Source organism: Pelodiscus sinensis, chromosome 1, assembly GCF_052426305.1.
Source record: "Pelodiscus sinensis isolate ZL-2025 chromosome 1, ASM5242630v1, whole genome shotgun sequence".
Taxonomy (NCBI): domain Eukaryota; kingdom Metazoa; phylum Chordata; order Testudines; family Trionychidae; genus Pelodiscus; species Pelodiscus sinensis.
In genome coordinates this window covers 184134167-184152280 of record NC_143052.1, presented here as the reverse complement: position 1 = coordinate 184152280, position 18114 = coordinate 184134167, and the positions used below count along the sequence as shown (strand labels likewise).

Here is an 18114-nt window from a genome sequence, read left to right as displayed (position 1 = left end):
TAAGCTTTCAGTAATTCATCCTTTCCCACATCCTCCACTAACTGCATTTATGGAATGCCTTGGGAAGATGGGTTGTCAATATTCTCACCCCTAATTTAGAGGAGAGACTGTTTTACACGACAGCAAGTCACTTCTTGTGTGGACAAATTACTGAGTCTCAACCTAGGTAGTTATCCAATTAAAAGTCCAGAAAGCAAGCAAACAAAATGAATACCATAAAACTAGTTACATTGTTTTTAAAAAATGTACTAGCTGAGAGATGGAACAAGATAAAGCTTCTCTCTGATATCTGAAAGAGGGTTTTTGTATTTATGTGTGTGACCATTCTATGGTATGTCTAATCTGGTGTTGCTTTTTGGGGGGATTTTTTTGCTGGAGCATTTTCTGGGATCTCAGGGATGTTTACTATGAGCTTTTTCACCTTAATTAAAAAGTAATCTTTAACAAAGACATTCGATCTCCAAAGTGTCCAGAGTTGTATATATGTTCAAAACTTTGTTTAAATGTGTTACTCAAAACCCTTCTCACTCCCCCTCCTCCATCTGCTCAGCTTTCAGTATTTTGACTCTTCTGATTTCACCATTTCATTAGTTCTTCACTTACCACAGTATCTTCCAGAATAGACAAGCTCTGAATTTCTAACAAAAACCAGGAAAAATTCCCCATGACACCTCTTATTTTAGTTAAAAAAAAAATAATCTCTGAAGTCTTTTCCATATATTTTCAAAGTCTCTCTGTCTCTCTCTCCCCTTTGAGGTCATCTTTAAGCAAGGAGCTCTCTGTAGGGAGGGGGGAAACCCAGACCAAACCAAATCATTTTCTTTTGGTTATGAGAAAATCTGTCTTCAGTTCCAGACATGTCTGCAATCTCATTGTACCCACATGCATCAACACTCTTCTTTACAAGGGAAGTATGAGGGAAAGGAAAGATAACCATAGGGCTATTAGATTTTCACTCAGAGGGAGCTTTAAAAGGCTTGGATAAGGGCCTCTAGATATTTATGTAAACGTGTTGAGTCTTGCCCATCACTAGTCTTATTACAGTTATCCAGTGCAGATACTAATATTTTTTTAAGATTAAATTCTGTGGTTCAGAAGATCTGAGATGTGACTAATCAGCACATTTCCTGCATAGAAGTTAAGTTCAGAGCACTAAATTGTGCTCGTTACACTGCTTGAAATTCCTGTCCTTGTTAGAACCTTCCTCTCCCACTGCCCATTTTATAATTCATAATATGAATGTATAATATCCTGAATTCTTATTAAGACTTCAGTTGATGTTAATGCAAAATTCTTCATACATTTCATCTACGTTTTTAGCATTCAGGGTTAATAGGAACATTAGGTTAAGTTTTACTTACTTTGTCGTTTCCCGCCTCCCCCCCCCTTAGTCCCCTTCCCGTCCGGGTTTGGATTTTTTTTAAAGAAGAGGAGGGGAATGTTTTTTTGAGAGGAAAATTTTGTTTGCAGAACACAGAGCTTTGGCCTTAATCTTACACCAATGATGTAGTTAAATATATTGCATTTCAGAAGTAATCTATTCATTCACTGAATATTATGTTATGTTTATTTAGTATTATTCATCTCAAATCACTTCACAAACTATATACAGCTTCAGTGAAATCCAGTTATCTTGTGAATGAAAGAGTTGCTATATTTGTGTGAGACAGTGTTTCCATGTAGTTCAGTGAATACTTAAAAACTTTAAAAATGACATATAGTCTAGTAGCACTTTAAAGACTAACAAAACATGTAGATGGTATCATAAGCTTTCCTGGGCACAACCCACTACTTCAGATGACCGGAGTGTTGGAAGTCCAGATCCAAGAATAAAAAAGGGAAGGGGGGGAGGAAAAAAAATTGAAAGGGAGGAAGGAAAAAAAGACAGTGAGTAGATGAGCTTCAGAGGGGTTCCTGAGTGAGTCTGTAACAGGAAAAACTTAAAAAACAACAAACAGTCTAGCAGCATCTTAAAGACTAAATAGTTACAAGACGCTGATAAGAACCATTAGTTAGCATTTGGAAAGGAAGATGACCAACACTAGATTCTACACAGACATCAAGAACTGTTAGCATCTTCATTGTTTGTTTGGTTGATAATGTGCAAGCCATCCGATATCCCGATTCAAACCATAGGCATAAGAATTAAACTTGTGAATGACATTAAACTCCAATCCTTCTCTGTGCATTGGCTTGTGGAATTGGTCTGAAACAAAACAGTGACTTGGAGATCCATTAATGAGTGTCCAGGAAGATTAAAGTGTTCTCCAACAGGTTTTTGTGTGTTGCCTTTTCGGATATCTGATTTGTGTCCATTAATTCTTTCCTGTAGAGACTGTCCACAGTGTTGGGGACTTCAGGGCTTTTTCTGTTCGCCCTGCTGTTTTCCCTGTTAAGGAACATGGCAGTCCCATCCTTTCATTTCTGATTGGTCACTGCAGCTGAAATACTCGCCATTCCCTCCCCAGATGAGCAGCAACTGGGAGATATCTTGGCTGGCCCTACCCAGAAGAGGGATGATGAGTCTGCAGGAGTTGTGGGGAGTGCATCAGAGCAGGCGGATATGTACCTCTCGGTGCCTTCCTTTGAGGCAACAAGAACAAGACGCACATCTTTTACTTTCTCTTCCACTTTGTAGGGACGGCTACCTAAATATTGACCAGACAGTTGCAGGAAATGTGAGAGTTGAAAGTACAGGTTGAATCTCAGTGGTCTGGGACTCTCTGATCTGGAAACATCCATGGTGTGGCAGGACCACAAATGTTGCTGAACTAGAGAGCCCCAGCACAGAGGGGGCCAGCAGAGCCCACAGTACACCAGAACTTGAAACCGGTGGAGCTGGGAAGGTCTGTGGGGAGGTAGGGGGGCTGAATAGCCCACCACTGGGGGGTCATAAGCACCAGCAGGGCGGAACTATGAGCGCCCACAAGACCATTGCCAGAGCTTATGTGGCCTCAGAGCCAACAGGGCTGCCACAGCCAGAGGTGCCAAGTAGCTGGGGAGAGGAGCCCAGCAGAGAGGCTGGTTCTCCCTCCTCTTCTCCCCGCTTCCCCCACAACCTTCCATCATCTGGAAAACTCCCTTGTCCTGGACTGGTCTGCTCCTGAGGCAGCTAAATCAGGGAGGTTCAACCTGTATATGCCCTTATATTTGAAACTGTACCCTTTCAATTAGGATTGCCAGATGGTTTCAACAAAAATACCAGACACACTTGACCTTACATCACAATCTACATTACATCTTATTTAGAAAATACTGGACATTTATATCCTCTCATTTATATTTCTCAATTTGTTTCCTGAGTAGAAAGCTCAAATACTGGACTGTCCAGTTCAAAACTGGACACCTGGCAACCCTACTTTAAATACACAAATGCTGTTTTCATAGAATACTGTACTTATAAGCAGCACTTAATTTGTAGTGAGAGAGGTTCTGGAGCTCAGCCAGGGTTTTTTTTGTTTTTGTTTGGCGTGTTTTTACTTTCATTACTGATGTGGCAAGCACAGAGGTGCTAGGATTATGAACTGTCATGCCTTGAGGTACTGGGACTAAGCCATTGGACAAATTAAGCACTGTGTATCAGTACTCTGTAATGGTGTGTTTGGCACTTATATGTGAATTCTTTTTATCAGCACTTTCAGCCATGTTTTGGGAGATGGGAAATTTTCACAGAACCAAAGGATTAGAAGGGACTGCCAGGGTCATCTCTTCTAACTCAAAAAATATTCTTACTTTATTACAAAAAAAAAGGAGGGGAGAGCGCATCTTTTACGATCATATTTGAAAGACTCTCTAAACTGCAAAAGGCAATGGCCCTGTTGAAATTTAAACCTATGTTTCCTGGAAACTTAGAGCCTTATTATTTTATTTAATTTATTATATTAAACTTAATGCTTTTAGACTCTAAGTCACCTGTCCAGGAATCTATAAAGAATCTCATAGGCATTATTCATGAAGAAATGAGCATTCTGATTAGGAAGAAACCTCACACTTTTCTCTCCTGTCCTCCAGCAAGTTTGCACATATTTTTTCTTTCAGGTTTCACCAAGTAGCTGTTATCTACTCAGAATACCTAATTTAACAGTATAGAAAATTGAAGCTTACATTTATTTACTAGTATCTTCATAAAATCAAACAGATGACAAAAAAAATCTTTATGGTATTCTTACATACTGTTGATGTTTATCCAAGAGCATTTGCTGTGCGTACTGGGAGGGAAAAGTCTGTGATATACCTATAACATGTAATGTTCCCAAATTATTCAAATAACAATTAACATTAGCGTGAAAGGAGCAATTAAAGATTTTAACAAAAACTTTTGCTCATGTTAGAATTAGACTGGTAGCGTTGTAAATGTTTCCTCTTTGTTGTAGTTTTTTTATTGTTGTAAGAAAGCAATTTTTAAGCTGCTATTAGTCCAACTTAGTGGGTTTTTCTTTGAGATACATAACTGGAGAACTCCCACTATAATTGTTTTGGACTTTGTGAAAACACAAACTAAATAAATTGCTCAGTGACCTTGATTTTTAAGCAGACTTCTTTTTAAAGGGTTTTTATAAATGTCTTACACCAGATTGACTGATGTTCTCCCTTTTTATTTTGAAATTGTTATTTGGACACTTATTTCCATTTTTAGAAGTAAGCTAACATGAATTAACTTCTGAACACAGTTTTAAAACACTACATATAGAATATATTGGGGCTGTCAAGCAATTTAAAAAATCGCCATTTATCATGTGCACTGCCCCTTTGAAACACTGTGCGGCGTTTCAAAGGGCAGCACCGCATGAGCCCTGGATCAGCTGACCCTGGCTTGGAGCAGCGCTGCCCGTTGGAAAGGCTGCCCTGGCATTTCCAAGGGGCAGCACCATGGGAACCTGGGGTCAGCTGGAGTCCCCAGCTGATCCCAGGCTCCTAATGAGCACTTCAAAGGGGCAGTGCAGCATTAATGCCTGCGATTAATGCATTAAAAAATTAACACATTAATCCTGCTCTGTGTTAATTGCAGGTATTAATGCACATCAATTAACAGCCCTAATTTTTTTATATATATAAAAATTTCTTAAAGGTATCAATAAAGACGTTGGCTGACTAGCACGCTATCTTCCACATCCTAATGACTTAACCAACTAAACAATGGATATTTAGAGAAAGTGAAATTGTTCGTATCAGCTTCTTGTAACTTGAATCCTCTAATTCACTTCTTTTCTCCCTTTCTCTCTTTCTTCTCCCACCCCTTATTTATTCTTGGATCTGGACTTTTAAAGCTCCGTTCAGCTGGGTTGTACCCACGAGAGTTCATGATACCATCTACATATTTTTGTTAGTCTATTGGTTGTTTTTTAAGTTTTTCCAGTTACAGATGAAGCTATATAAACACTAGTCATAGCAAAGAGAAATGGAAAATATCTGCGTAATCATCCATCTTCTGACAGTGCAGGATTGTTCACTACAGGAAAGTGAATTCTAGTTTTAAATGCCACAAGAAAGAGGACTTTTTTCCTTTTCAAATGGGAGACTATTCCACATTCTAATGAACTTCAGTGTTCTTAATATTCTAATAGAAACGCTAAGCTTTTTCTTTCAGTTTTTTTCTTCATTCTTTTACTCTTAATTAAACGTAAGAACAGCTCTTGCACAAAAAGGTTTTTTTGTGCAAAAAGGAGCCATCTACACGGCTTTTTCTTGCACAAAAGGGATCAGAAGAGGAAATGCAAATGAGAACACAGACTTTGCAAATGAGCACTCCATTTGCATTTCCTCTTGTGGAAGAGGCTTGCAATAAAGACACAGCTTGAGAGTAGGGCCGGGAGCTGGTACATGCTGGGAGCTGGCTTAAAAGCTGGCTTCTGGCGCACACCAGCTCCCAGAGAGCCGGCTGCTGCCCTGCACTGTGGGCTCTGCAGTATAAAGCTTACTGTATGAAGCTTCTTACACAGGACAGGATCATTCAAAACAAGCAATGGAACAAACCAAAAATGAGAACATATGCAAGTGGTCCTAGACAATCATGCCTCTGCTTAAGGGAGTGGTCTGGAATAACTATAATATTCCTGATGTTTAATGGGATTGCAGGGATGCTTATTCCCAGTGTACGTGGCGCATTCTGTGAGGCAGAAGTCAGGTAATGTTGATGTTGGATGCTCCGTACCACTGCAGTCCCTCTAGTTCTGTTGACAACAGTAGATTGGATTAATAGAGTTTAAAGCCAGAAAGACTCCTGCATAAAACAGGCTATTGAACCTCACCCATCCCATGTGTCTGAGCTATAGCTTATCTTTCAGAAAGGCCTCCAGTCTTGATTTAAAGATTCTAATGCCCCCACCCTCAGTAAAGTTTCTTGTTTTTTCCTAAGCTTAATTACCCTCACTGTTAAAAATATGCACCTTCTTTCTAGTCTGAATTTATCTAGCTTGGACATCCAGCCATTAGGCTTTATTATTCCTTTTTTTTCCTGCTAAATTAAAGAACAGTCTGCTATCAGAAATTACTTCCCTTTATAGTTTTTTGTGATTCTTATAGTTTAACCTTTTCTTGAATGAACTAAATTGAGCTTAAGTCCCTTGGTATAAGATGTGTTTTCTAGACCTCAAAGCATGGTTGTGGCTTTTTCTGAACCCTTGTTTATATGTCAATATCCTTTGGACACCAGAGCTGGATAAAGTATATATTAGTCATGGTCTCACTAATAACATTAAAAGAGGTAGCACCACCTTCCTAGTCCTTCTTGACATTCTTTTGTTTATACATCCAGGCTACGTCTAGACTACATCCCTTTTTCATAAAAGGGATGTAAATTAGACGTATCGCAATTGCTAATGAAGCGGGGATTTAAATCTCCCCAGCTTCATTAGCATAAAAATGGCTGCGGCTTTTTTTCGGCACGGAGCTTTGCCGGAAAAAAGCGCCAGTCTAGATGCAGATCTTGCGGAAAATAAAGCCTTTTCCGAAAGATCCCTTATCCCTTATTTCATAGAGGGATAAGGGATCTTTCGGAAAAGGCTTTATTTTCCGCAAGATCCGCGTCTAGACTGGTGCTTTTTTCCGGCAAAGCTCCGTGCCGAAAAAAAGCGGCAGCCATGTTTATGCTAATGAAGTGGGGGAGATTTAAATCCCCGCTTCATTAGCAATTGCGATACGTCTAATTTACATCCCTTTTACAAAAAAGGGATGTAGTCTAGACATAGCCCCAAGGAATAGCTTTATTCCTCTTAGCTGCAATATCTCAGTTGTTCAATTCTGGGCACAGTTGTTCAATTCTGTATCCCAGTGACATGTAGGTCCATTTCAGCTTATCTCTATTTCTGGATTTTATTTCTATTTCCAATTTTCTAAGTTTCATCTACATTGGTTTTTTTTAGATGCAGGTACATTTGCTATGCCTCTACTAGCAAACTTCATAGTCTTTATTTTCCACCAGTGAGAGCTGTTCTGAGCAGTGAGTTGGTTTAAAAAAAAAAAAAAAAAGCTGATCTTTCTCTTAGCTACAACTTCCACAGTTACTACCGTAGGTAGAGTAGCATCAGTAGAAAGTACTCAACACACATAATTGGGTCCAGACTTTCACAACAGCTCAGCACCCAATATCCTGATCTCTTCAGAAAATTTAGTCATAAGTTATTCCAAAGCCCAGGCCTTTTTTCCTGTGCAATAAATTAAAGGTTAAATTTGCATACATATGTACTGCACTATTATTTAATCACTTTTTACATTTAAAGCTTTTCTTTACAATACATATTTTAGTTTTACTTTGTTTTAATAACTGTGGTTTAAGCAGAAGGAAATACATGGAGGAAATCAGAAAAGTGTCATGTGACAAACATTAAGCACAAAGATAGAAAGTTGCATTTTTGAAATATTTTAAGAAAAACACAGAGCTTTCCCTTCACTCTGATCATTAAAGGTATGTCTAGAGTTAGAGTACATCCCTCTTTTCAAAGAGGGATGTAAATTAGGCAGATCGAAAATGTAAATGAAGCGGGAATTTAAATATCCCTTGCTTCATTTGCATAATGTCATCCGAGTGCTTTTTCAAAAAAGGGTTTTCGAAAGTGAAAGTGCCATCTAAACGCAATTCTTCGAAAAAAAACCACTTTTTTGAAAGAGCCCTTAAACCTCATTTTTTTAAGGAGTAAGGGTTATTTCCAAAGAAGGGTTTTTCCAAAATAATCCCATCTAGATGACGTTTTTTTTAATAGGGTATTTTGAAAAAGCACACAGATGCCATTATGCAAATGAAGTGCAGGAAATTCAAATCCACACTTCATTTGCAATTTTGCTCAGCTGCATTTGCATTCCTCTCTCAAAAGAGGAATGCAGTGTAGACATACCCTTAGAACTTGAACTTACTTGGAATTCGTCAGTCTGATAAATGATTCTCCACTCAAGCCCATCTGAAAGATACAGAATAACACGGCTACCCTTTGAGACTCCAATAGAGAATATTGAACTATCACAGGAATATCTGAATTTGAAACAAATTACAGTAAACTTCCGATAATCCGGCACCTTTAGGACCCAGGGGGTGCCGGATTATCAGATATGCCGGACTGTCAGAAGGGGGAGCCTATGAGGGGTCTAGAGTGGGGTGGGAGGGGATGCCACCCCAGACCCCTCATAGCCCACCCTTACAATAGTCCGGCTCTGCCCCAGGCGTCCCTGATTCAGCCGCTGCTGGTCAGTTTCAGCAGCAGCTGAATCAGGGATGCCTGCAATAGAGCAGCTGGGGTACTGCCGGGTTGGTCCCGCAGCGCCGAGGGGCGGTGCTATGGCACAAACCCAGCAGCACTCCAGCTGCTCTTGGGGACGCCTTGGACAGAGCAGCTGGGGTACTGCCCGGTTGGTCCCGTAGCGCTGCCCCTCGGGGCTGCGGGACCAACCCGGCAGCACCCCAGCTGCTCTTGGGGACGCCTGGGGCAGAGCAGCTGGAGTGCTGCCGGGTTGGTCCCACAGCGCCAAAGTACGGCCCTGCAGGACCAACCCGGCAAGACCCCAGGTGCTCTGCCCCAGGGGTCCCCGATTCAGCCGCTGCTGAAACAGATCAGCGGCTGATTCCAGGAAGCCCGGGGCAGAGCTGCTCTGCCCGGGGCTTCCTGGAATCAGCCGCTGATCTGTTTCAGCAGCGGCTGACTTGGGGACCCCTGGGGCAGAGCAGCTGGGGTCCTGCCGGGTTGGTCCCCCAGCGCCAAGGGGCGGCGTTACGGGACCAACCCCACAGCACCCCAGCTGCTCTTCCCCAGCATCCGGATCTGTTTCAGCAGCAGCTGAATCGGGGACCCCGGGGACAGAGCAGCTGGGGTGCTGCCGGGTTGGTCCCGCAGCCCCCAGGGGCGGCACTACGAGACCAACCCGGCAGCACTCCCAGCTACTCTGCTTCCGGCTTCCCCGATTCAGCTGCTGGTCAGTTTCAGCAGCAGCTGAATGGGGGAAGCCTGTCCGGCTGCCCCAGCACTTCCGGGTTCCTGATGGTGCCGAACCATCAGGAGTCCCGGAGCATTGGATGCCGGACTAATGGAGTTTTACTGTATTTGCCTTATCTTTCATTTGGAAAGCATCTTATAAATTTAAGACACATCTATAAAAATTTTGTACTGTAATTAAAAACAGCATGGGCATCCAGCACATACAATGTAAGTGGTATGTTTGTGAGTTTAAACTTTCATGTTTAGTACTGTGACAACTGGGGACAGCTTGGTCTGATTAAAAAAGCAAAGAATCAGGAGCCAGTAATTCTTATGAGTTTGAATCTTGTCTCTTGAACTATCTGATTACATGTTGTTAGGCTAAATAAGTGATCCTTTTATGTTTCAGTTTCATTATCTGTAAAATAGGGATAACTCCTTACTTCCCTCACAGGATTGTTGCAAGAAATACCATTTATAAAGCCGGGCATATGTACAAAATATTAATTAATAAATGTATGTTGGCTACTATCAGTGTGGATGAGTATGTGTAGGTGACTGTATTATATTTACATTACATCATAATTGCATGATGATGACAGTAGTAAAAATAATACAGCTTTTAGATTTCTTGATTCTTTGGCATTGTAATTGTATAACTAAAAATTCCATTCACATTCAGATTTCAGACAAAGAACAGGAGAGTTCAATATAAAAAGAAATTGTATTTTTAGATTATCATTATTACTACTACTATCAGGCTTTAAAGATTACATATAAACATACTAGAGAAGGGTTCCACTTTTTCCCTGGAGGGTTGTATTTGTTTCTGTTGTTACAGCTGTACTTTGCAATAAGTGCGTTTTGTTTAAAGGAAATCTTAAAATGTTCAAAATATAGTAGAGTGCTATAAAAATTATGGAATAACCCTAAAGATTGCAATATAAGAGAGGTCGTAGAGGCCATGATTTTTGGTAAATTTCTAATAGAAATATTTTCCCCTTATTGCTTAGCAGTTGTTAATTGCTACTGAATCACTAAAGAATAGGTTGATTTTTTTTAAAAGTGTTCTTATTAACCCTTCAGTGCTACAGTGTGGTTGTGACTTATATGGTCTCTGTAGATGCTTTAAAGTGTGTGTGTGTTTTGTTGTGCATTTTTAATCTTTAAAAATAGAGCCTGTTATTTTGAAAAATGTGTCTACTGTCAGTTTATGTACCTGAGGTAGTGCCAAGTGTGTTTGCTCTTTGCATGTTTCCTTTGCCAATAGCTCCTAATCTGTTAAGTAACATTGTACTGAGTGAAAGAGTTTTTCCCGAGTTCTAACAAAAATGTTAAACCTTTGTCCTGTGTTAATATAGTTGATATAGAAGTTTTATAAAGCCAGTCTCCTGACTGAAGTTACTTGGGTTCGTTATACTGGGAAAAGAATAATATTTGTTCCAGTATTAAATAACTTTATTTATACTAAACTGAAAATTTGTGCTTTTCCCCCCCTTTTCTCCTATAAAACTCCTACCCTAGTCCCCACCACAGCTGCCAGCACTCCTGATGCTGTTGACAAATACTTGGAGACGCCTGGTGATGAGAATGAACATGCCCATTTCCAGAAAGCCAAAGAGAGACTTGAAGCCAAGCACCGTGAAAGAATGTCTCAAGTAAGTCATACTGGTCATTCATAATTAAGGTTGATGTCTTGTCAGAAGCATCACAGGATACCTTCCTGTGTTTTGGGCAAACTTGTATGGCTTTTACCTGCTTCTCTTCAAATCTGCAGTAGAATAGAGAGGTGAACACTTCCCTTCTTCAAGTATATGTTCTGTGCGTGCTCACTATTAGAGATGTGAGTGACTAGTCGAGTGAGTACTCGACTAGTCACTCCCTTCTTCCCCCTCTGCCTCTGTATCAGCCCCCAAGAGCCAACCCCACTGCAGCTCTGCACTTTAAGGCTATGTCTAGACTTCAGGTTTCTTTCGGAAGAGATCTTCCAGAAAAACATCTTCCGAAAGAGAGCGTCCACACTGAAAAAGTGCATCGAAAAAGCCATCTGCTTTTTCAAAAGATAGCATCCACACTGAATAGACCCTCTCTCGCATTTAAGCTGTGATTGCTGTGGATGGAATGGCCACCAGGGCTCCTGTGCTTTTTCCTCTTTCCTCTTCTTTCAAAAGAACTCCCTCTTCCCTGTCCATACATACCTTTTTGTGAAAAATTAACCATGTCGGAAAAACCCCTCTGTTCTTTCAAATTTCTTTCGAAATGCAATTGCAGTATGGACGTAACAAGTAGGTACAAGATTGTGAGGTACAAGTAGTAGTAAATGCTCAGCATCCTGGGGGCAGCATGAGCCAGGACTGAACAGTTGCATTTAAAGTGCAGAGCTGCAGCGGGATCACCCCTCCCCCCATCAACTAATCGAAATTCTATTGACTACTTGATTAGTTAATTAACTGATACTTAACATCCCTACTCATGTGCCTGTGAACTCTTGACTGGAAACTGTAAAACAACATCCACAGGCCTGCACCTGCTCAGAGTGGCACCTTGTACCTCCAAACAATGCATATGGGAAGCACAGGTCTTCTGCTGCTGTTCCTAATCAACTGCCTGCAACTCAATGGAACAATCACATGTCTGTTTATGCTCATCTTCTGTCCTTTCTTAGTTTATCATTCTAGAAATGTTTCCTTATTTTTGTAGCTATTTTTATTTCTTCAGTCTATACATTTGTATTTAGAAGGGGTTCCCCTCCTTTTTTTCTGTTTTCTCTCCTCTTTGCTTTGGTCTGCTAGCTCTTGGGTTACAAAGATCCTGGGGTATAAGCTCTGTGTGACAGGGTGCGCCAATGAACACTAGGATGGTGCCTCCTTTTGGTCACTCTAATAGCTCACAAGAGGGATCCCCCTTCCCACAGATTCACACAGAGATCTGCCTCTTTTGGAGTCTGCAGCCCTTCTTTTGCTCCAAGAATTTCTGCTACCTCTTCGTGGCTTGGCCCTCTGGCCAGGTTACCAAATGGTTTTCCCTTCTGGGCTTCTAATGTCTCTTCCCACAAGCAGTATCAAGCAATCTTCATACTACTTATTGCCCTCCAGTGCCACTTCCCCAATGGCTCCGGGATTCAGCTCAGTACTCCAAACTATCCTAAACTTGCTTTCTCAGCACTCACCTGCCTCCTCTTTGAGTTCCTGCTTGGGAGTCTTTGCTGTAGGTACGTAGGCTTAAAGAAGAAGGAGCAGTTACTAACCTTACAATAACTCGAGTTCTTCAATATGTTTGGTCCCTTTCAGTAGTCTACCTCCCACACTCCATCCCCTTGGCTGTGGAGGCTCTGCTTGGTAATTGAGAAGCAATTGAGTGGTGTCAGGTGTGTACCTCCTTATATTCATTAATATGGAGGCACAAGGTCGTTGAGAGCACATAGATTTATACTTTATGGTCAGAAGGCACTGTTTTGATCATTAAGTATGACCTCTTGCACTTTGAAAGCCACAGAAGCTCATCCACCCACTCCTGGGTCACTGAAGTCCTCAGATCAAGGTTGAAAACTTAGTTACAGAGATTACACCATTTACACTAGCTTAAACTTGCAAATGATGTGTGCACTATGCAGCAGAAGAAGGCAAAACATTTCCAGGATTCTGCCAATCAGATCTTTGAGGAAATTCTTCCCATTCTCAGATGTACCAGTCAATTAGACCTGGAGCCACGTGGGCAAGACCCATGATCCAAATTCCTGGGAAAGAATTGTCTGTAGTAACTTAGAGCCCGTACTGTTCAATATCTTCATCAATTATGTAGATATTGGGATAGAGAGTACGCTTATTAAGTTTGCAGATGACACTAAACTGGGTGGGGTTGCAACTTCTTTGGAGGATAGGGACATAATTCAAAGTGACCTTAACAAGTTAGAGAAATGGTCAGAGGTAAACAGGATGAGGTTTAATAAAGAGAAATGCAAAGTGCTCCACTTAGGAAGGAACAATCAGTTCCATACATACAAGATGGGAAGCGAATGTCTAGGAAGGAGCATGGCGGAAAGGGATCTAGGGGTCATAGTGGACCACAAGTTGAATATGAGTCAACAGTGTGATGCTGTTGGAAAAAAAGCAAATATGATTCTAGGTTGTATCAACAGGTGTGTTGTAAGCAAAACTCGTGAAGTCATTCTGCCGCTCTACTCTGCACTAGTTAGGCCTCAGCTGGAGTACTGTGTCCAGTTCTGGGCGCCACATTTCAAGAAAGATGTGGAGAAATTGGAAAGGGTACAGAGAAGAGCGACAAGAACGATTAAAGGTTTAGAGAACATGACCTATGAAGCCAGGCTTCGTGAACAGGGCTTGTTTAGTTTGGAAAAAAGAAGATTAAGGGGGGACATGATAGCGGTTTTCAAATATCTAAAAGGGTGTCACAAGGAGGAAGGAGAAAATTTGTTCCTCTTGGTTTCTGAGGACAGGACAAGGAGTAATGGGCTTAAAGTGCAGCTGCAGCAGGGGAGGTTTAGATTGGACATTAGGAAAAAATTCCTAACTGTCAGGGTGGTCAAATATTGGAATAAATTGCCAAGGGAGGTGGTGGAATCTCCCTCTCTGGAGATATTTAAGAACAGGTTAGATAGACATCTGTCAGGGATGGTGTAGACGGAGCTTGGTCCTGCCTTGAGGGTGGGGGGCTGGACTCGATGACCTCTCGAGGTCCCTTCCAGTCCTATGATTCTATGATTCATCTAGTGTCCTAGCTCCATAGGTTGGGGATTTTTGCTACTGGCAGTTACTAATGCGCCACATGCCATTATGGGCAGTCCCGTCAAACTATCCCCTTCATAAACTAATCTACCAGTCTCAAAGACAGTTTAAGTTTTTGCCCCCACTGAAGGCTGTTCCAGAACTTCATTCCTCTGATGGTTACAAGTCCTCACCTAAACTTATTGAATGGCCAGTTTATATCCATCTGTTCTTATGTCCAAATCAGCATTTAGCTTAAATAATTCCTCTCCCTCCCTGGCATTTATCCCTCTGATGTGTTTATAGAGAGTAAGTTTATTTCACCTCTATCTTTTCTTTGATAGGCTAAATAAGCCAAACTCTTTGAGTCTCCTTTCATAATTTAGGTTTTCCATCCTTCAATCATCTGAGTAGTCCATCTCTGCACCTGTTCTATCTAATTTGAATTCATTTTAAAGTTAAACAAGTTCACCCTGCTTTTTAATGTAGTATCATCACTGTGGTTGGCACTTTACAGGTAAATAAGGCAAGTGATTGATATCTGGCTCTTTGTTTTAAATCTATACATAGAACATATGATAGCAAGCTAGTAGGGCAGAGGATCAGAGTTACCTGTAAGTATTTGCTTGTACAGATGCTCAGGAGGTTTCAAATGCTGCCCAGCTGATTAGCAGAGCACCCACAGGTAGGTGTTGTATTTCTACTGGTGGTGCACATTAGGGATGTAAAGGACTAGTCAACTATCTGATAAGCAAATGCTTATCGGACAGTCAACAGACTAGTTGACTAGTCGCTTCCACCCCGCCCCCTTGCTGCCTCTATAATAAAGAGGCAGCAAGGGAAGGGGAAGGAGGAGGGGGTGCTTCAAAGTGGCAGTGCCGTGTGGAGCCTGGGGCAAGAACCTGTATTCCACGTGGTGCTGCTGCTTTGAAATGTTGTTTGCAGCCTTGGGCCAGCTGGCCCAGGCTGCACGCAGCACTTAAGCAGCAGCACCGCATGGAGCCTGGGGTCAGCTGTGCACTCCCCAGCTGGCCCCAGCCTCCATGCAGCACTGCCACTGTGAAACGCCACGGGGAGCATGGCGTCAACGGGGGACTGCTTGAGTCCCCCACTGGCCTGGTGCTCCCTGCAGCGCTTTCGCCTTTGAAGTGTAACAGAAGAGTCCTTATCAACTAATCAAATAGTCATTGCAGATTGCATCGACTATTTGATTAGCCCAAATAATCGAAATTTTACATCCTTAGTGCACATTCACATATGCCTGAATGCATATAAAACATTTATTCTAGACATATATAGAGAAAAATCTGCACATGGATGGAAAAGATTGGAAGTAACATTGTGGGTGGGTATATTCTTGGCTTTTTGACCTGTATCTCACCAGAAGCATAACAAATGGAAGTTATCACTTCCAAATAAAGAGAAAGAAAAGCTGAAATAAATCCATTGAAAACATTAGAGCACTGATCTCCTTTGCCTTTCAGGAAAATCACCAGATTAATTAAAATTACTTTGGTGACTAAGCTGACAATGTTGCAAATTTGTCTATTGTACTGATACATAAGAGAGGCTAATTCAGAAGCTGTCCTCAAGCTCTTTGTTTGATTAGCATGGAAGTGACTCTTGTCTCCAATAGATAAGCAAAAGTAAAGAGATAGTTATTTACTGTACCCCAATAGTGAAGTGAAGTAGTCTCATCTGAAACTGTTCGTGTAGCAAACTCTTGGCGAGGCTGCCTTTTATAATACATCCTTGTATAGCCTCTTACACAGAGCATCTATCAATAGCATCTTTTAAGTGGCCATCTGCAAGCAGTATCTTAAAATTACTGCATGGCTAAACAGTGAATAAAATAAAATAAAATAATAAAATAGCCAAGCAAATAAAAGGCCAGCATACAAGAAAATAAGATGTTTTTAAATTATTCCTTACAATTTTGGCTCTCATTTTCAAGTTTTATCCCTAAAAACTTGGTATGAACTTTAATTGTGTTTGACAAGTTCCAGAGGAGTGGACATTTTAGTGTGTTTCAGCAAAAGAAACAAGGAATACTGAGGCACCTTAAAGACTAACAAATTTATTTGGACATAAGCTTTCATGGGTGGAAACCCATTTCATTGTGTTTGAATTAACCTATGTTTTTTGTATAAACTGTGTTTGTATTTTCTAATTCATACACGTCCGTGGTCACCAACCGGTCGCTTGTGAGCTACTGGTCGATCTCGAGGCCTCGACCAGTCACTCGCAAGGTGTCCTGTCAGCCCCGCCCCCATTTCCCTCCCACCCCCCAGAAGTCCCACTACTTACCTCGAGAGAAGACGGGGAGGTAGTGTCGGCTTCTGGCGTGCGGGGGTTTGGCCCCGGGGCTTCCCGGCACGGGGAGGGGGTTGGCGCCGGGACAAGCGCCCGTGGGGCTTCCCTGCGCGGGTGGGGGGGTCGGCCCCCTAGGCAGGCGCGCACAAGGCTTTCCTGCACGGGGGGATTGGCCCCGGGGCAGGCACACGCGGGGCTTCCCTGCGTGAATGGGGGAGTTGGCCCCGGGGCAGGCGCGCGGGGCTTCCCTGTGTGGGTGGGGGGCTCGCCCCCCTGGGCAGGCGTGCGTGCGTGTGAAGTTTTCCTGCACGGGGGTTGGCCCCGGGACAGGTGAGTGCACGCGGGGATTCCCTGCGTGGAGGGGGGAGTTGGCCCCGGGGCGGGCGCACGCGGGACTTCCCTGCGCGGGTGGGGAGGTCGGCCCCCTGGGCAGGCATGCGCTGGTTTCCGGGGGGGGGAATGCTGGGAGGAGGGAGATGCAGGGGACTCTCTGCCTCCACTGGCATCCCACTCCCCTGTCCTCACTCCCCTGTCCTCAACTACAGAATGTTGTTCCCACTCCCCGAACTCTGTCCCCAACTACAGAATGCTGTCCCCATTCCTGTCCCCACTCCCCGAACTCTGTCCCCAGCTACAGGATGCTGTCCCCACTCCCCTGTCCCCAACTACAGAATGCTGTCCCCATTCGCGTCCCCACTCCCCGAATTCTGTCCCCATTCGCGTCCCCACTCCCTGAATTCTGTCCCCACTCCTGTCCCCACTCCCTGAACTCTGTCCGCACTGGCACTCTGTCCCCTGCTGCAGAATCCTGTCCTCTGCCCTCCCAGCACCCTGTTCCCTCTCCCCTGCCCCCAGCCACAGTACTCTGTCCCCACAAAATGTATAATTATAAATGCTTCATTTTAGATTTAAATAGCATGAATAAAAAACAGACCATTTATTTCATAACTATAAACACGTGATTTTAATTGTATGTATCGCATAATTTAAAAATAAACTGTTTATCAGAGTGTGTGAGTAAGGGCTGGGAATAGCAAGTGATGGACAGGAGGAGAATAGAGAGGGCGGGGCTTCAAGGAAGGGGAGGGGCTTCAAGGAAGGGGCAGGGCGGTAGATCTTCGCCTGTTCTGAGATTTAAAAAGTGATCTTGGGTGTAAAAAGGTTGGAGACCACTGATATAGGTGAACTAATCAAATGTGTAAACACTCCAAAACCCTTATGGAGAGAGTATGTAATTTAAAAAATTATGATAGCATTTGGAATTACACCAATTAACAGGAAAAGCATGGAAGTTGTAGCTCCAGAAAACTGTAAAATACAATTCTGTTAAAACAAGCATTTTTGCCTATTTCATAAATGAAGTAAAATGTCATAGATCTGGGAAATTATTGAAAGAGAGACTGAGATATTAAAAAACCTGAAAATGTAATTATTACATATGCTTCAAATAATCCTGTTTCTTGTACAGTTTTCTCAGCATCTGACTCCTCTCTCCTCCCCTCCCTTCCTCCTTTCCCCCCGCCCCTCCACACACACAGTGAGAACTGAGGGGCTAAGATTTGTGATGTTAAAAAACCTGATGGGACAAATAAATTATATTTGCCATTACTCATCCCATCTCCAACTACATGCAGACTCTTGCATTTGTGTCTCAACTTCTCCTGCTCATAATTCAT

General features: G+C 42.4%; 1 protein-coding gene across 4 annotated transcripts in view; it reads left to right on the top strand.

Annotated features, from left to right (window-relative positions):
* The window catches only part of APP (amyloid beta precursor protein), a 313107-nt gene that overhangs the window by 204206 nt on the left and 90787 nt on the right, over positions 1–18114 (top strand). For all 4 annotated transcript variants that reach the window (XM_089773561.1, XM_089773560.1, XM_089773555.1 and 1 more), the window contains one exon: positions 10926–11059. In XM_089773561.1, coding sequence (XP_089629687.1) covers positions 10926–11059 — 134 coding nt within the window. The remainder of the gene's footprint in view (positions 1–10925; positions 11060–18114) is intronic.